Raw genomic sequence first — 18702 nt, 5'->3', positions numbered from 1 at the left:
AAATAATGAATGTCTTAACATTTTTATCAACTTAAAGCTGCATTAATTTAATTTTTTTGGCCACTTGGGGGCAGCATAACAAGCTGAGAATACAACATTGGCGCCACCCAATGAATGTAAACCAATGTTCTTGGAAAGATCTAGCTCTTTAAATGCTAAATGCTCTACTATGTTGTCCTTTGTCTGCCATTTGGTACTGGAAAAGTAGCGTGTACAGTCGGTTTATCAGAGCTTTTTCACTGAAAACAGCTGCCTGGAGAACTGTCTGCTGGAAACAAGGTTGATGAGAGTGGCGTGGGCTGGAAAACCAAAACAACTATAGACATTGCATTTTTATAGACACTGAAATTCGTTGCAGAGCTGAAAGGGAACTGTGGTCTTTCGATACATTGCTTATATATAAAAATCGATTACAGCAGTTTTAAATTTACCATATAATGAGGTGAGTAAGTTTAATGTATGTTTTCCATGTGACATAGTCCGTGGCAGATACTGTCGGTGACGTCTGCTTAAGGAGACCTCAGTACATACCTTCTACTCCAGCATAGTTTGTTTGTAGGGCTCTATGCAAATTATAATTATGCTGTCATGTACATGCATAAGCACTATACTTGATGAGTGCTTGAAAGCAACAGGCTACATACATACATACATAAATACATACCCTACCCTTGTACGGCCATGGCCATACAAAGACAATTTGGGCTCCTTGTGTTTCGCTGCTCCAGTGACAAGAAGAGCATTGACAGACTATGCACCATGTACTGATCATCACTTTTACCATTATAGACATTGAGACGAGACAAATCACTTTGTTAAAGGTCTAATGTGTTCTGTAACTAAGAGTTAACTAAAGATGTAAAATCAAGTGATCTTCTGAGCACAATAATAGTACACATCTTTTAGTGGTAGGCCTCTATAATTTATTATATGCTATAAAATAAAAATACAGCAGAGGAATTATGAGAACAAGCCAAAGCATTTCTAACTGTCGTTAAGGCCTACACAAACTTTACTTGGCTGGTAGACGTGCTTTAAATCATTCCACATTTGGACTCATTGAACCACGAGGTACAATCATTCCCTGTATTTCCTGATTAGACCACGTCCATGAAACTTACGGTAAACTTAGATGAACTAGGGCTCCTTAACCACATGTTGACACAGCAGTGTGTGAGCAGCAACCTTATCTTCTGTGCTGCTGACTCACATCATTATAACAGGAATGATCTTGACCTTTACTGACTAACACAGTGGCTCAGATTGCTGCAGTCTCGCCATGTTGCAATTCATTTTTTGGTTACATTCAACAAGCTTCAGAAGTACAAAATTAGACAAAAAAATTCTAAATCAGTTGTTTACTGCATAAATATTTGTAAGATGTGGAAGTATTGTAGCATAATTTGCTAGTATGGAATAGGTCCATTAATTAATCTACACAACATATATAAATATTACTGAACTGGGTAGAGCTCATGGATTGTAACTCCATCAAAATGTATCCTTTGCCTTCACTGAGCTTTGGATCACAGCCATATCCTCTTGGTTTACTTGTAAATACAGTACAATATGATAGAATTTCTCTCACTTCTCCTTGATCACTGAGGCTGCAGGAAAACTGCACTGGGAAGACGGTGGTCTGATGTCAGTGGTGAGGATGATGACTGATGATGATGGTGATGGAAGCTGATGTAGTGGTCATGAAAGTAAGTGACCACAGCCAGAAGAGGGCCCAGCAGCAGGCATAGCCACACTAAGCCGTTACCATAGTTTCCCTGGAAATAGTTTCCGAGGAATACTGCAACCAGAAGCTAGAAGGAGAAGACACAGTGTTAGCTAAAGAAATACACCAAGATTTATAGAAGCTGTAAGCGACATTCACTGCCACTAAATGTCGCACTAGAGCACCAGCATCTCAGACCAAAACAAATGGGCGCTACAGCGCACCAGACACCACTGAGAAAAACAGTAATTTTACCTCGCAGATCATCGTAAAACACACTTCATTCAAACTGGACAGAAACAAAATAAAACTCACCAAAACTGTCTTTGTTAGTGTTTCCACTGTTCCCAACAATCACCAATATTCTGGCTCTAAGCCTCAACTGGTAGCCGCAAAACGGGCAGCAATGGCTGCTGTGGCCAAATGCGCCTGTCAAAGTATGTCCACTAATAGTGCTTGTTTTTGCCACTGACAGGCTCAGATTGTTATTCTAAGTGTCTGACAACATTATGGAAATATAGAGATAGACCTTTTTGTTAAACAGTAAGATCCTTTTTGTTTAACCAGAAACAGCCGTTTTATCGCGCTCGCCCTGCCACCAGACTCTATTGGAAAAAAACAATAATTTTATCTCACAGACAGTCATTAAACACACTTAATTCAAACTCTACAGAAACAAAATAAAACTCACCAAAACCATCTTTGTTAGTCTTTCCACTGTTCCAACAATCACCAACTCTGGTTTGGTCAAAATAAAACCTTAATTCACCGAGTTAGATGAGGAAAAAACAGCTCTCCTCACAGACAAACAGTTTCACACGACGGACTCACATGCACTATACTCCACTATATCTTTATATGACAAATAGTTGTTTGCTGCAATATTAATGTTCAGAATCTCGTTTACAGAACCTTTAATAAAACATAGGTTCTGCTCTGTCGAATCTAAAGTACAGTACATGTTAAGTGTGGAGGGCCAGAAAAGACACAAGATGATTTATTTTTTCATGCAACAAAGTTTGTTTGTCATGATCGTGAAATAATTATATCTCAAAGTTTAAAAAGACACTGCAAACTTTTCCCACCATTAAACTCATCCAGGTAAATAATCACCAGCTGCACTGGTGTGACATGCTCACCTCAAATACCATCATGAGTAAGATCCACAGACGACAGCTATGCAGGGGCAGAGCAATCATATACTGTGTAGAAGAGAAAACAAAAACATCACAGTAGATTATTATTTCATTGTTTGTTTGGGCCAATAGCCCTCTAATCTCCATACAGTAAGATTCATGTTCTGCAAAAATGATTTCCTCAGACTGTCAGCCCCTGATCCTCTGGTTCACTGCTGTTATCTGTTTTTAATGCTGCTTTGTATAAGTGCAAACTAAAAATTTTATAAAAATTATTCCATGGTCTGACATAATGCAAATGATGCAATTGTACTGTTAAATATTTATGGTTATTGACACTGATTTGTCTATGGAAAGTCTGTAATTTGAATTGGTATAATGAGATCTTTTGACCACATTCTACAACCATGAGCATGTATCATTAGTTGTATATATTTTTAGCAGGCGTGGATTTCGGGATGGCGATGTCGGTCTGTCAGTCAGGCAGTACACTTCAATCCAGACTGCAATGTTTCAACAACAATTCGATGGATTGCCATGAAAGCTTGTACAGGCATTCATGGCCCCCAGAGAATGAATACTACTGACTTTAGTGATCCCCTGACTTTTCATCTAGCGCCACCAGCAGGTCAAAGGATTCAACTATCCACGGAAATATCTCCACATCTACACGATGGATTGGCACCAAATTTTGTAGACATTCATGGTTCCCAGACAAAAAATCATAATGACTTTGATAATACTCTGACTTTTCCTCTATCACCAACCATTTAGGGTATTGAGTGAAAAGTCTTGACAACTATTCGATGGATTAACATGAAATTTGGTTCATTCATATCCCCCTCAGGAGGAATTGTAATAACTTTGATGATCCCTTATCTAGCACCATAAGTGAACGTCATAGTTCCCTCAAAATGATGACATTCTCATCAGCCTTACTGTGTTCAGTGCTAATTAACTCTGATATGACATCAATGTGGCATAAGTACAGCTGCACGGAGCCCCTTTCATGAATGTTGACCAACATCAACACAAAATATTGGCTATCAAGATTATACTCAAAATACAGGAATTTGTATTCAGCTTAAAAACACAATGCATTAGTCTTGTTAGTCTTGTTATAATTTATGTTAGAATTTAACATATGTCTGAACACACTGTGGTGTAAGAGGATTTTTCTCGATAAACTTCAGCCATGTCAGTATATAATTAAGATACAGTATATATTGAGATTTATTGACTTTGTTGTAGCAGGAGAAAGTTTCTTACTTGCCACTATAGGTCCAAGATTACCATTGTCCCTTGTTGTTCAAACCTATTTCATAATCTACTTAGTGTAGGTAATAGTAGAGTTTTTGTTTTTGTGAAAATGAACAACTTTGCTTCTTGCTAGTTTGATAGAGGTACTGGTGTTCATCTTAAAAACCCAATTCATTCCCAATTTCCAATGTCTTATGTCCTCTGCTACCAAGCTTCATGCAGTATCAGACTGTACCTCACAAAGAGCAGCTGACATCAGGAAGACCATTAACTCTGCTCGTGATGGGGGCACATTCTTTTCCACCAGCCGTGTGTATACATGTCTTCATACGAGTGAAGACACGGAGCAAAGACATAAGAGATGAAAGCAAAAGTTAGGGGAAATGATTTGGTTTTCATGTCATCTGAGTGACACTTAAAGTTTTAGCTCTGTTATACTAAAATACCTGTGACACCATTTCTGAAAGGGAATATTCCAATTCTTCCAGAAAGTGATCAGAGTTGTAGCGTTCCTGTAAATGAAAGATGAACCGCCATGAGCCAGTGCTGAATGTGCAACAACACAATGTGCAGAAATTGTTTTGTAAAACTGACCACCAGTCGCCATAAAAATGACGATCACCAAAGCGCAGCAGTTCTGCACAGAAATTCAGGTAGGAGTGACTCAAGAAGAAGAAGAGGAGCCAGAGGAAATGGGTTGGTGCCTGACAAGAAAATATATAGCAATACCAATATGTCATTTAACAGCAGTCTCTACTATCTCTATTACTGTAATGAATGACAGTGTACAGACTTTTATCTCTAATTATCATGCCCAAACATACGAGGAGTATAGACATATCGAAAGTAATAAATAAAAATCACTCACCACCAGTCCCACCAGATGCTCCACTCTCATAGTGATGTCCATACTCTATGTATAAGAATAAACAAAAAAAAAAAGGTCATTCACACAGGTGTGGAAGCTGTGTTTGTTCTAATATTCACAATTATGCGGGATAATGTTTCACTCACAGAGAAGGAGTTTTCTGATCTCTGGAAGATGGGCTCAATCCACTGAGAGGAAAAGGAAAAAGAAAAGACTCAGTCACAGGGCAGTAATAGCATTCAGTGTAAATTTACATAGTTAACATATTCAGAAACAAGACTAAGACTGAGGCTTTCCTTTGGCACAGCGGTGCTTTGAGCTAAATACTAATGTCAGCATGCTAACATGCTCACACTGACAATGTTAACATGCTGATGTTGAGAAGGTAAAATGTTTACCATGTTCACCATCTTAGTTTAGTTTGTTAGCATGCTAACATTGCTAATCAGCACAATAACACAAAATACAGCTGAGGCTAATGGGAATGTCATTAGTTCTGCAGGTATCTGATCATGAACCAAAGTATTGGACAAATTGAAATTTTGATCTGATGTTGGCGCTAGATGAAAAGTCAAAGTCATTACGATACATCCTCTGGAAAACATGGATGTCTGTAACAAATTTTGTGCCAATTCATCCAGTAGATGTTGAGATATTTCACAGGATAAGTGAAAACTTTGACCTACTGGTGGCGCTAGAGGAAAAGTATGGGGACCACCAAAGTCAGCTCCATCTATGGGACACCTTGAAAATGTATACAAATTGTATGGCATCCATCCACAACAATAGTTGTCAAGATATTTCACTAAAAGCCAAAAATGTCAACTTGTTGGTGGCGCTACAGAAGAAGTCAGAGGATCACCAAATTCAGTAGGATTCATCCTCTGGGGACCATGAATGTCTGGTCAAAGTTACATGACAATCCATTTGATAGTTGCTGAGATAATCCAGTCCAACCGACTGACCGACTGACAGACCGACAGTGCCATCCCTACAGCCATGTCGCTAGCATGGCTAAAAATACTGACTCATAAAATGATTAGAAACAGCATTTCAGGGAACCAAGTCAAGGGAGAAAAAAAATTACAACACTATACTATCATACTGATATACAGTACTGTGGCAATATATACTATTACAGTTTGCACAATGATAAAAGACTTTTTTAGAAAAAGCACATATTGTTCCAAAATATGAATAAACAATTCTGATATTTTGATTTTGGCAACTGGTCAATAGCCATGCAGCTCATTATTCCTTAATATAGCGTAGTACAGTGTAACAAATTACACTATAGCGGAGCTAAGTCTACTTCCTCCTTTACATTAGCTTCTCTTCCACTAGCCTCTGTAACACAATGTACCAGTATTTTCTCATAGCGGGTTTCTTTCATCATTCTGTTTGAAAATCCTAAACATGATACCGCAGTTTTTCTGTCCATATTCTAAGCAAACTGAGTACAGTCTCTGCTACTGTACGGGACAGAAAACATTGACTACATCCTCATGTTAAAAATAAAAACATACTGTAATGTTTACTTTGTTAGCATTCAACAACTACAAGGCCCATGACAATGGGATTAAACACGTGATGTGAAGGTTTTCACATAAAAAATAGCTACATAGAAAAGGAACAAAGTTTTTCTACCTGTCTATCAAGGTTTACATCAGCTTGACCTTTATGCGTACGTTTTGATAGTTCATTTTTGTCAAAAAACTTGAACATTGCAGCTGATTAAACAGGACAATTTCAGGGGGCTGTCTAACAACACAAATTACTTATTTATGAGTTATAAATATCAGAAGTAGGTGAGCACGACCCCCAATCTACATAAAAGTGGGGAGGAAGTTAGTTTCATGGTATTATATGCTGCGTACTGCAACATTTCAGACACATCTTGTACTACACCATAACATATCACACATACATGACATCCTACGTCATGATACACAGTACACAGTAACGTACTGTACAATATAGGAAGTACTTTAACCAGCTGCTGTACCTGCTGCACAATTCCAACCATGATCTGGATAACGATGACCTAAAGATAGAAAATGACACAATTAACAAGCCGCAGTGTTTCCATCCATAAGACCTACAGTATATCTGGACAGGCCCGTTATAAGTAGATCCACTGCATCAATCGAAGATCATGTTGAAACTGCCAAAATAAATAGAACTTGTTAATTGTACATATGAACTATGGATGATTTATGCATACAGACATTAATATGGAAATACCAAGTAACTGCAGTTCATTTGGTCAAAGTGACAAAACAATTTTCTACCTGTGTAACAGCAATCATCCCCAACATTTTATACCAACATAAGGTGGTAAGTTACATTATTTTGGCAGTATAAACCATTTGTGAATTATGGAAGACTTAAAATGCCTAAATAAAAGCAAACCAATAAAGAAAAAAATGAAATACAACACACATTGTTATATGTATTTCCTTTTCATTTATGCATGTACTATCATAACTATGAATGAAAACCTATGTTAACAGGATTGATGACTGCATGAATTGATTTCCATTGTGACATGAAATTTCCATGCCACATTAAAATCATATCACAACACAGAAAACAGAGTGAAGAGGTGTATTGCATTTCAGTGTTATCCAGCAGAGAGCAGAGAGCAGCATTGATCCGACAACACTAAATACACTGTCATTAGTTTTTATGAGGAGGTGTTTTACAAGGGAGCTTCTTTTTTTAGATGTCCACGCCAAAATGAAAAACAATCAACTGTCCAATCACAACTTAGGGGCGGAACCCCAAGCTTAATAATTGTAGTTTTAACAAGTTTTTTCCATTTAATTATGACACAGTAAATGCATACATAAAAAGGAAATACAACAACATTGTGTATTGTATTTCACTTTATTTCTTTCTTTGATTTGTTTTATTTAGGCATTTTAAGTCTTCCACAATGAATACCCTCTTAGGCCAAAGGATAACTATTTTTGACTGCTTATTATTATTATACTAGCCACACTGCTGTAATATGGGATTTTTTTAGATTTTGGAAGGAGACGAGGTCCAAAAGAAGGTCCTTACGTGTCTCACTTTGCTGGAGCTAATAGTAGCTAACCATGAGTGATAATGGTGCCACTGTTCAGCTCACCATTTCCAGCAGCCTGTGCAGTAGCTTATTGATCCGGACCTTAGGAGTACAAGGGAAGTCTCTCTGGTAGCACAGAGTGGGGGCAAACAGGAAATAATACAGATCTGAGAAATCAAAGACAGAGTCACAGAGGACAACAGTTATCATAATAAGTTAATGTAAAGAGATTAAGTATCATCTTATGAATGACAAGCAGTTTCACCTTGGAAAGTTAGATGCTCATTGTGGGCTTTTTGCGCAACAGAGACATTCTTGTCTGTCTCTGAAAACACACAGATATAAAAAGCAGTAGTTGTTGGATTGGTTTATGTTTTTGTTGAAATGAAATCAGTGCAACTTCTGGTGTTGGAAAAATACCTGCATCAGTTAAATGAGCTTGTCTGTACCAGCGATTAGTTTCCTGGTATGAATAAAGCTTCATCCCCAGAGCAGTGTAGAACCAGAGAGAGAAGAATGCTCCACCTGGTGGACAAAAAACAAACAAAACAGAAACATCCCAGCAATGATGCAACATAATTTAGAGCATGATGAGCTAAACATTACAAATTGTATGTACAGTTAATATGATGCATATGTTTATAGTTGTTACCTGTTGATATTGTAGGCTCCCGTACAATGACTGCAGCAGGAAATAGCAGGAGCAACCCCAGATTTGTGAGATGTAAACGATGAGCGCTGGTGGGGGACAGCATATCCTGACAGAAATAAATGGAACAGAAGTGTTGACCTTTCAAAGACCTTCAGTTGACAAATCGCTTGATAGGATACTAGTACGACTGATATGTCTTCAGATGGCTTTTTAAAACGGTTCAAAAATAAAACCTGATATGGTGTGAATTTAAATTGTGGCATGGGGTTGATGCATTTTCTAAGTCAGAACAGCCTTGATCAAAATTAAAGAGAAAATGCACCAGTCTCACCTTTTCCTGAGACCTTTCAAGGAGCAAAGCTGAGATGGCAAACATGTTGGCAGCTAGAGGAAATACAAATATTTTGTTAATTCACAACAGCAGGCTAAGTGTGTTGTGTTTACTATTTGCTGCTGCAGCAACAATCCAATCCCACCCCAGAGCTCACATCAAAGTCTGTTTGCAGGTCTTGGACAGTAGCTACTACTCAAAGTGTTCAAAAAAGTTGCATAAAGCCTCTTGTGGCACCAGAGGGAGCTGCACGAAATCTGACAAACTGCCTTAAGTGATGTCACTTGAGTCAGCATCAGTTGGAGCTGAAGACTACAACTTTGAAAATGAAAAGTTAGAAAGTGTCCCAGACCTCTGTAGCCCGCCCCTCATCTCTGTCTGAGGCTAAAGGCTCGAGGCTACATTAGCCACTACTAGCATAACACACCTGAATCCCTGACCGAAATTTTTGGAGGCTGAGTTGCATTGTGGGTAATGTCGGCGCCAAGTTTTGACAAGGAAGAAGAATGTGTGGAATAAAGGAGATGACATCTCTGGCTCTGCTGCATCAATTGTGAGCGTTTTTTTTACCTGTCTATCGCGAGTCAGACAATGTTACAGGAGTGCAACGTTAAATAGGCGGAGTACTCTTTTAACTAAAGGCTGATCTAATGTAATTTTCTTTTTACCTATGGCTGTTGGTATTTTTGCCACAGTTCTATCTAAAAGAGTTTCTCACCCAGTATGAGGTTGACAGATGGCCAATTGCAGTTGTCCTCGATGAGATGCTCCAACACTTTTTTGACATCTATCAAAAAGCCATGTCTGTTAAGAGGAGGAAAACAAAGGACAAAAGTCTAATACAAATTATGTATATGGAACATTTTTAATTATATGGTTTGACCAAAACAAAAAAACCCCAAAGTCTTAACCCAAGGTCCACGTACTAGCTTTTTTCTGAGCTTATGACCGCACCAATTTAATTACAATTAAACTTGACAAATAAATCAAACATCTCCTCGCTGTTTTTAGTCATAATTACCAAAGGACCATTTAGTCCCCAACCCCATTAGAAGCTAATATTAAACTGTAATACTCTAATTTACACAAATCATGTGTGCGCACTTGTTAAATGAGGATGTGAAAATGTATCAAAAATCAAAATTCAATATCAGTAGAAAATGTACAATAGATAAGGGTTTTGCCTTTAGAATGTGTATATGCATGGGTGCATCTCTTTATACTCACTGTATGAAATTCTCCAAAAACAAGTGAGCATGAGTCAGGATCTGAAAGTCAGAATGACACACATACAGACAGGAAAACACCAGTCAGTTATTAAGTCATAAGTCAGAGGTTTAACCCCCTTAAATTTAAAGCACATGTTTGGTAACTAATAAATATCTATCTATACAATCAACAGGATGAAATGGGAAAAATGACCAGGAGAATGATGATCCAGTTGAGGATGCCTCTGTATCCGGTGAAGCTGCTGTTGGAGCTCAGCAAAGAGTCTTGGACACGATGACAACTGGACAAAGAGACTCGTTTTAGTCATCATCATGTGTGAGGCTTATCTTTCCCCAGTCTTTAAGTAATTGTCACCTTGCTAGTTCTGGTGTGACTGCACCTTCAATCACCTTTGACCACACATTCCCCCCTGTAGATAGATGCTACCTGCAGCAGATACTATACATGTTATCAGTGTAGATGTCTATACTGGTGTTACCAGCATGTTCTCATACTTAAGAGTTACAAAAAACCTTCATCCCTCCCTCTCCTCTTATTATCTCTGAAGTGTGATCTTGATCGCCTCGCGGATTCTTCTCTGAGAGAATAACAGCCTTGCACATTCACTGGAGTTCCCCGAGCAATACAAGGACAAATATAATCTGCACACAATGTAACAATGCTGTGGTCATGAGTTTCAGACAGAAGTGGAGCATTTTAGTGTTACTCAACTTCAGTGAGTCCTTATGTCTTATAGCATTTTTATCGTTAAGATGGTGTCAAAAACAAGCAAAACAGACAGAAGCCATATCTGAAGTAGGATACATGCAAAACTTTCCACTAAGCTGATAGCTTGGCGATTTACAGTACGTCTAATAATTCGTCAAAGTAGTTACGCTAAAATCACTATCAAGTATGGACAGGAAGAACTCTACACATTTAAGGGCGCTAGAAAAACTGCTGTAATGGATCTCAAGAGCTCTGCAGAGCTAATGTGCTAATGTACTAAAACGCAAAACTAAAACTGAACAACTCAAGATTTAGCAATCCAGCGGTCATATCAGCCTAACTCAGAGTCTGAGGCTGCAACTAAGGAGAATTTAATACTCTGGATTCACTAAATTTGCCCAAATGATGACGATCTTGCAGTGATGGAATGTAACTAAGTGTTTTTACTCAGGTGCTGTACGTAAGTACAAATGTGAGGTACCTGCACTTGAGGACTTTATACTTCGAATCCACTACACTTCACTACATTTTATATTACTCCATTTATTTGACAAGTTACTTTACAAATGAAGTTTTTACATACACAACATATAGTGAATTTATAAAATGATGCATTGTCATAGATTTAACTTCCCAACAGTATATAAAATGCTTAAAATTGGCTTTACCTCGACCAACTACATTATTAAAATGCTGCTTTCACAATAATGCATCAGTAATAATCCAAAAATATAATATACATATAGCAGTATCGCACTCACAGAGGCCATTTTTCAGCATTGATTACTTTGGATTTTATACTTTGAGTACATTTAGCATAATTACATAATTGTTTACCTACGTAACATTTTTAATGCAGGACTTTTACTTTTAATGGAGTATTTGACAATGTTGTATTGCTACTTTTACGTAAGTAAAAGATGTGAATACTTCCTCCTCTATCGAAGTCTTGTATCTGCCAGTTGACAGCTATGAAGAAGCGATGGAGGCAGCAGAGAAAGCTTACTCGAGCAGAGATGCATAGGGATGTTCTTGTTCACTGGGTGGATCAGTGGCAGAAACGGGAACGCTGTCATAGAGGCTTGCACTGTCTTCTTCAGCCGAGGAAGAGGAGCAGACAGAGGAGAACCTCTTCCTCATCACAGCCATCTCTGCGTCTCAGGGCTTGTCCACAGGGGTAAACTTGGGAAGTTGAATTCACCTTGAGGAAAAACAGGAATGAGCTTATCGTATACTTTGCTCTGAAACATCAAATCCTTATCACTGTCTTACCAGATCATGAAGATGAAATATTAAGATGCCCTTTATTTGAGAGAAAACAAAAATCACAACATTTGAATTGAAAGGGTTTTTTTTCCTCCACCCCTAGTGCCATGGCAGGATATAGTAAACCTCAGAGTGTGGTAAGATAATTATTTAAATGTAACAAAAAACGAAAAATGGTCAGAATAAAAATTCGAACAATATTTATAATTAATATGGTCTATCCCTTATGCTTTTCTAGGCAACGGGCATACGTTTTAATGTATATAACCATGTAAGCTACAAATGCATTTTGTGAGAGGGAAAAACATAAACAAAATGCTATCTCAACTAAATATTTCATTATTCAGCTTGTGATTAACCCGAGTAACCTGGATTTGTGCTTTATATGTCTACAGTAGGCTACAGAGTTGGGGCTTATATTTGTTAACATTTCTTGTCATTTTTCATTTTGTATGTGTTGTGAAACCATTATCATTCTTGAAACAGTGACCTATGGTGTGAACTGGACTGAGAGCAGAGCAGTAAATCAATGACATACCAGCTGCATCTTCATAAACCCAGATACTGTATGTCAGTTATTTACGGAGCCCTCTAAAGGTCACAGCCTTTAAAGGTCAGTAAAAAAATTTTGAGGACTACTTTTTATGTGTTGCGTTCCCTCGCAATACTTTTCTTCTTCCATTCCTTTACAGCCATATGTCTATTTCCGCTCAGTTGCTCCCAGCACAACGCAACAGTATGTCAGGTCACTGAACTTTACTTTGAACTGGGCATTAAGTAGGCTGATATAGTACTACTGCTCAATAGGCATGCATGTTATGTAACTAGTAAGAAAACTTAAACAAATTCTTAGATCATTTCTTAGATCTGCAGGATGCTGTCGGTTTCATCCGTGAACAGTTACTGGACTCTGGACTGGACTCTGGACTGGACCCCAGAGGGGTTTCACTGAGGAAAGGAGACGTCTCCAGAGGCGGAATTACAGATGTGCAGTTGAATCTACCTCATAAAGCTAATGTGCTGTAGTATGAGTCATAAAAAGCAACAAACAAGAAGGTGGCTGAAAAGCTGCAAACAGCATTGAACCACCTGCAGAGACACATCAGGAATGCAGACCAGCGCAGGTTGGAAAGTTCTCTGTCCTCTGTTCTTTGCACAAAACTAATTAAAGTAACTGGTTCAAAGGTTTTGGTAGAAGGCCTGTTGCTGTAAGTGTGGAGCTATAATTGATGTTCTTATACATACAGCTCCTAACCAGAAGTTTGATAATGTTCTATGTAATAACTTCTTTGCAATGGACATCATATAAAGTGAGGTGTCCATAAACAATGCTAAATGCATTAACTTCCTCCACACTGCCTTCCATTCCGAACAGACACATGGCTCAGGAGTGGAAGAAGAAAAGTATTGCGAGTTAATGCAAAAGTAGTCCTCAAAATGTTTTTCGCCATGACCTTTAGGAGGCTCCGTAGTTATTCCTGCGACCTTCTTCCCACAAATACACCAAGGTGGGCGGTATCTTGTAACATGCCAATTATAATTATATATATATATATATATACTGTAACATTATAATTACAAAAGTTGGGGTTTTTCTTGCTGCTTGGTAGAATACATGTATGCCGAATTAAATAACTGCTCCTAGCTAATTCAGGACCCATATTGTGTGATTTTAATATTTCATGTTACATTTGTTGCTAACAGATGAAACTTTAAATTGCCAGAAACCTGAATGCAGCTCGGCGTGACCTTCTCTAACGACAGAAAACGGCTTACCTTGTCATCCCCCCGCAAAAACTCAGCATCCTCTCTGGCATGTCGCAACACCCACAGCTCATTAGCCTGCTGTCCGGATGTGTGTGTCTGCACAGGGATATTTTTACCTCTGATTCCATCTGGGAGTGTGAGATGGCCGGTGTCGCACTTGAAGCCCACTGGAATAAATATATCGCCTCTTCTCATAACATTCAAAATAAAAGCCTCCTCGAGGAAAATTCTCGTGCAAAACCAGAATAAATGCGTCAAAGTTCACCACCATTTTATTTTTATTGTATCATGTTTTTCATCCATTTGCGTAAATGCACTTTTTAATGTTGATCATATTTTGGTGTTGTATATTATAGCAAATGCAAGTAAATAATGGGTTTATATTTATTTCATCATGTCATTTTAGTGAAATGATGTTAAAGCAATAGACTACTTGACAAAGCCATTACAGCAGAAGAATACCACACAACCCAAAAATGTTTATATTGGCTCTATAGCCTAAATGTATCGAATTAGGATCTTGAATGGATTTCTTAATAAGAGTGTGAAGATCAAGTAAAAACTTCTGGTTCATTGTCTAATAATTTATCATAAAGGCAAAACGACAAGATCATGTCAGTCATTTACTGGGCCCCACCTCTCCCAGGTAAAATACATAATGATGCAGTGGTTGTTTTTATAAGTTTAGGACATCTGAGCAGACAACAGTTTCAATCCAACAACTAAAAGCTCATTTGAATCCACAGCTGTGGGTTGATGTAAGCTTTTACTTTGAAGCTGCATTGCCTTCCTTCTGTAATACCCTGGCTGTCTCTGTCTGACTTGACAAAACCCACACTGGCTATGAAGATGCAAATTCCCACTTCACCAACCCAGAAACCTGGCACTGCACAGCTACAATTAGAAAGAAGACTTCTGACTAATAAACAAATGTCTTTTTCTCTTTTGCAAATCATTTAAAACATTATACTTATTGTTTCTCATGTCTTAATTTTTTTGGCCTTGAAAGGGAGTTTTTATGACTTATGCATTTTCCTATTTTCCAGGCGTTTGAGCATTTGTGGTTATAAAAACAGAAAACTAAAACTGAATTGAAAGTAATCTTAAACCCACTGAGAAATTACAAGATTACCAAGTTCCTCAAAACAGATTTATTTAAAAAGTAACATTTAACAAAATAATAATGTAATAGTTTAACAAAACAAAATTTGTATCATTCTGAAACAAACTCCCTCTCAGACACGGACCCTGCACTGGATGCTTTAGCACACACAGCTTACAATCACTGCTGGTGATCAAGAATACATGTCCAGATAAATGAAAATCATTTTCACATCATTTATAATTTTCACCATGGAGGTCTCATAATAATGAGCGTTGATTTCTAATAATAGTTTTTACAACTCTCAGGCCAAAAGAGTTCTCTTATTGCTTCAAACTGCCCACAGCTCAAGAATCACTGATTGGCCTTTGATAACAGACACATACAGATCCAAGGTCAGTATCGAGGGAGGATACACCTAATTCCATAAACAATATTTGAACGTGTGCCATGAACAGTGATCCGAAATCGGAACTCTGGTCATGACAGAGTGTAGATGCTGGTCCTGCTCTGCGAGGGCGTGGCCCTCAGTTGATGGTGAGCACGTCGCTCTGGATCTCGTGGCTCAGCTGAGTCTGCAGGTCACTCAGCTTCTTCTTGAGGACAGCCAGCGCTGACATGACAATAGTCTCTGGTCGCAGAGAGCCGCATGACTCCACGTTGTAAAAGAACCTGTGCAGGGAAATGTCACAGATGAGCTGCTGGACTACGGACACTTGCATTCTGCTTTATTTTTAGGCATTTATAAACTAATATTTTATTTGGTATCATTATACCGTTGCACCATATTCAACCACCTGACTATGCTTCCCATGCAGTTTATTATAATGGAGTAGTGACTATAATTTACAGGCTTACTGGTCATTTCAGTTCATAGAAACATGTCCCATTGGCTAACATTATAATAACAAAATGTACCCTCATCAACTCCAGTCTGAGGGAGATTCTCTCCTCACCTTTCTGGCTTTCCATTGGGGTCATAGGGAGCCTGAACCTCATCCTCCTCAATCTCTGAGTATTCACTCTTTGGCCTGGGAACCAGAGCGATACAGTACGTCAATTCATCTTTCAGTCATTTTTCAATATTATACATTTAACATTCATCCGTTATGATGAGCCATATTGAAATGAAAACATACCACTCCTCAGGTCGCGGGTAGACTGTGTGCCTCAGTGCGTTGTCTGGGTCGTACTCAAAGGAAACCCCCGCCGTTGGGTTCCACTTGGCGTGCTCCTTACCAAAGCCTTTCTTGGCGTATGCCCTGAGCCGCAGTTCCTGACCTTTACGAAGCTTCACCAGTAAAATGTCTGCGTTGTGTTAGTAAATGAGGAAGTGGAGAGAGTAAGGAAAAAGGTAAATGTTTCAAATGTAGGATAAAAATGATGGAAAAACAGACACCTGACAATAATATGGTTAAGGAAATGACAAGGAACTTAACAGCCAGTGTTTACCCGTCTAGAAAGCTTTAAGCTTACCATCCTGTTCAACATAGTCGTTGGGATCATTGTCTCGACTCCTGGACGTCACCTGGAAAACGAAACACTGTCAGCTTTTTCTTCTGCTTCCACTCCCCTCTAATGACTTCAATAAAAACGGAGAAAAGACTCACCGGGATGACTCTGGGGTTGTTGGACAAAAGGTCACGTGAGGTGACATGACGCGTCTGGTCCTCAGTACATCGAACATCCAGCGTCAACTCAACAGAACACTCTGGACAAAAATCATCACAGGTGCAGTCCTGCAGGAGGATCAGATGCAGGCAGACAGAGAGAAAATGATGTCTGTCCTCCAGTAAACAGTTACAACCGGGAACAAGTTCTGCCGGGACATTGGTATAATATCCCATTATTACACGCCATATTTTATATAAAACTAGTGTTCAGAGATAAGGTAAAAAAATAAAATTAAAATCTTGAGGATGCTGTTCCCATATCCCACACAGAGCACTCAAGCTGACGTCTATCACACTGGACTGCATGAGGATGGAGGGTGTTATCCAATGTAGTAGTTACTTTTTAGTGTTTAGACAAAACTGTCAAGATTTACGGTATTGGGAAGATACCATGAAACGATAACAATGATATGATAAATGATAGTACTAAATTTAAGGATTCAACTTAAGGAGAAGGCAAAACAGGAAACATTCACAAGAGAAAATCAGACAAACATAGCGTAAAAGTGTAAAAAAGTGGGGAAGATAAAAGCCAGTGAATATAAAAACACAGTAAGAATGTATTTAATTGACCTATTGGCAAAATCCCAATCATTCTGTAGTCTTGAGTTTAGCGTATAGAACAATCTAACTTGTGTTTCAGTACCAGCAGTGGTTCAGTATTAATGGTGTTGCATTTAAGGGTCACTGGGCTACCTCACCGATGACTGAAACGAAAGTATACTTAACCCTAGAATACTGCATTTTGTCCACGATGTCGTCACTTGTGAGAGGTATGAGACCTAACAACACAGGAAACATCAATGTTGTTACAGCAGCCTTTACAAGTATCCTCTCTGGTCATACTGAAACAATAATATTACATTACAAGCTTATCATAAAACACTGTGATACATACCAACTCTGTGTGCAACGAACTCATCATGCAGTACTGATGAATTGGCATCGATCTGGATCCAGTCAATCGCTGCAAATAAAGTAATGCAAGTTCAAGTTAGTCATTTACAGTTTTTGTGACGCATTACTGTGTAAGTGCTACGGAGATTACATTTTCCAATGTTGCTGATAAGACAGACCTTTATTTATCCCGAGGGAAATTGTTGTGCAGCAGTTGCAGTACAGAGTAGGAGTAAGTAAGAATGCAAATATAAACAAAATCTATGACTAACAAAAAGTTACTATACCTATAGTGGCAACCTCTGACATGAAGACACGGCGGATAGAGTTTGCAACCCTGAAAAGGAGACAGACGGGTGTTTTTAAGAGGTAAACGGTTATAACAAGCAACATAAATTACGCTCTACTAACCATTAATGTCGCTGACTGGGAAACTTAGATCACTGCTAAATAACAAAACGACTCTTTGTTCACCTCTTACGTTACCTAGATTTATCTTCAGTATACACACAAACACACACACACATTTAGGTTACGGAGATGCCCAGCTACAGAGAGCATTATTATTTCAGTGCGTGGTACCTTGGTACAGTTATTTGACGTGTAAGTTCTCTAATAACATCAGTTTTGGTGCTCAGAAGAAAAATGGCTGCTCTCTGTCTCACACACTGTCTCTCTCTCTCTCTCTGAATGTACAATTAAGTCAAAACTCACGCCAAATCAGTGTTTTCAATGACAAATTTGACATTTTCGTCTGTCAGCTCAGTGATCTTCACCGTCGGTTGGTTAGCATACGGCATTACTGGAGTTAAATAAGCCTAAAATTAAGGTTGTAAAATCGTCCACAGTCCACACACTCTACTACTTCGACTTGAAGACCTCCACGGAATTATTTACCACCCGCTGATTGGTCAGGAGATGGAAGTCCGCTTAATGATTGGTCTCATTGAGGCACGGGGCGGGTCTTCATTTAATATCCGGGTCATGGATGCGTGGGAATTCTTTTTCAAAATAAAAGT

General features: G+C 38.5%; 2 protein-coding genes across 2 annotated transcripts; both read right to left on the bottom strand.

The window, feature by feature from the left end:
* Positions 1–319: 319 nt before the first annotated feature.
* On the bottom strand, positions 320–14183 carry LOC122875293 (diacylglycerol O-acyltransferase 1-like). The gene is made up of 18 exons (XM_044194263.1): positions 14021–14183; positions 11985–12179; positions 10463–10550; positions 10268–10308; positions 9759–9844; positions 9041–9093; positions 8710–8815; positions 8478–8582; positions 8323–8382; positions 8121–8224; positions 6993–7031; positions 5134–5175; positions 4988–5032; positions 4714–4823; positions 4566–4631; positions 4355–4442; positions 2863–2925; positions 320–1811 (listed from the first exon to the last, which is right to left on the bottom strand). The coding sequence occupies exons 2-18, from the start codon at positions 12125–12127 to the stop codon at positions 1599–1601; spliced, it is 1452 nt and encodes a 483-aa protein (XP_044050198.1). The 5' UTR covers positions 12128–12179; positions 14021–14183; the 3' UTR covers positions 320–1598.
* A 964-nt stretch (positions 14184–15147) lies between these two features.
* On the bottom strand, positions 15148–18601 carry polr2c (RNA polymerase II subunit C). Its single transcript, XM_044192191.1, has 9 exons — positions 18398–18601; positions 17971–18020; positions 17685–17753; positions 17516–17568; positions 16724–16852; positions 16590–16641; positions 16253–16421; positions 16070–16144; positions 15148–15785 (listed from the first exon to the last, which is right to left on the bottom strand). The coding sequence occupies exons 1-9, from the start codon at positions 18481–18483 to the stop codon at positions 15641–15643; spliced, it is 828 nt and encodes a 275-aa protein (XP_044048126.1). The 5' UTR covers positions 18484–18601; the 3' UTR covers positions 15148–15640.
* Positions 18602–18702: the final 101 nt, after the last annotated feature.

The sequence above is a fragment of the Siniperca chuatsi genome, linkage group LG4, assembly GCF_020085105.1.
Source record: "Siniperca chuatsi isolate FFG_IHB_CAS linkage group LG4, ASM2008510v1, whole genome shotgun sequence".
Lineage (NCBI taxonomy): Eukaryota > Metazoa > Chordata > Actinopteri > Centrarchiformes > Sinipercidae > Siniperca > Siniperca chuatsi.
Note: the sequence above shows the minus strand (reverse complement) of the source record. Positions and strands in the feature narration are given on the sequence as shown.

Bases quoted from the DNA above. Each gene is read 5' to 3' on its own strand.
- LOC122875293 (XM_044194263.1), bottom strand. From the start codon at position 12,127: ATGGCTGTGATGAGGAAGAGGTTCTCCTCTGTCTGCTCCTCTTCCTCG. The intron at 10,551-11,984 runs GTAAGCTTTCTC...CTCTTTGTCCAG, and splicing joins CCCTATGCATCTCTGCTCGA to TTGTCATCGTGTCCAAGACT. The intron at 4,824-4,987 runs GTGAGTGATTTT...TTTTCTTGTCAG, and splicing joins AGCATCTGGTGGGACTGGTG to GCACCAACCCATTTCCTCTG.
- polr2c (XM_044192191.1), bottom strand. From the start codon at position 18,483: ATGCCGTATGCTAACCAACCGACGGTGAAGATCACTGAGCTGACAGAC. The intron at 17,569-17,684 runs GTATGTATCACA...CTGTGTTGTTAG, and splicing joins GTTCGTTGCACACAGAGTTG to GTCTCATACCTCTCACAAGT. The intron at 16,422-16,589 runs GTAAGCTTAAAG...AACACAACGCAG, and splicing joins CGACTATGTTGAACAGGATG to ACATTTTACTGGTGAAGCTT.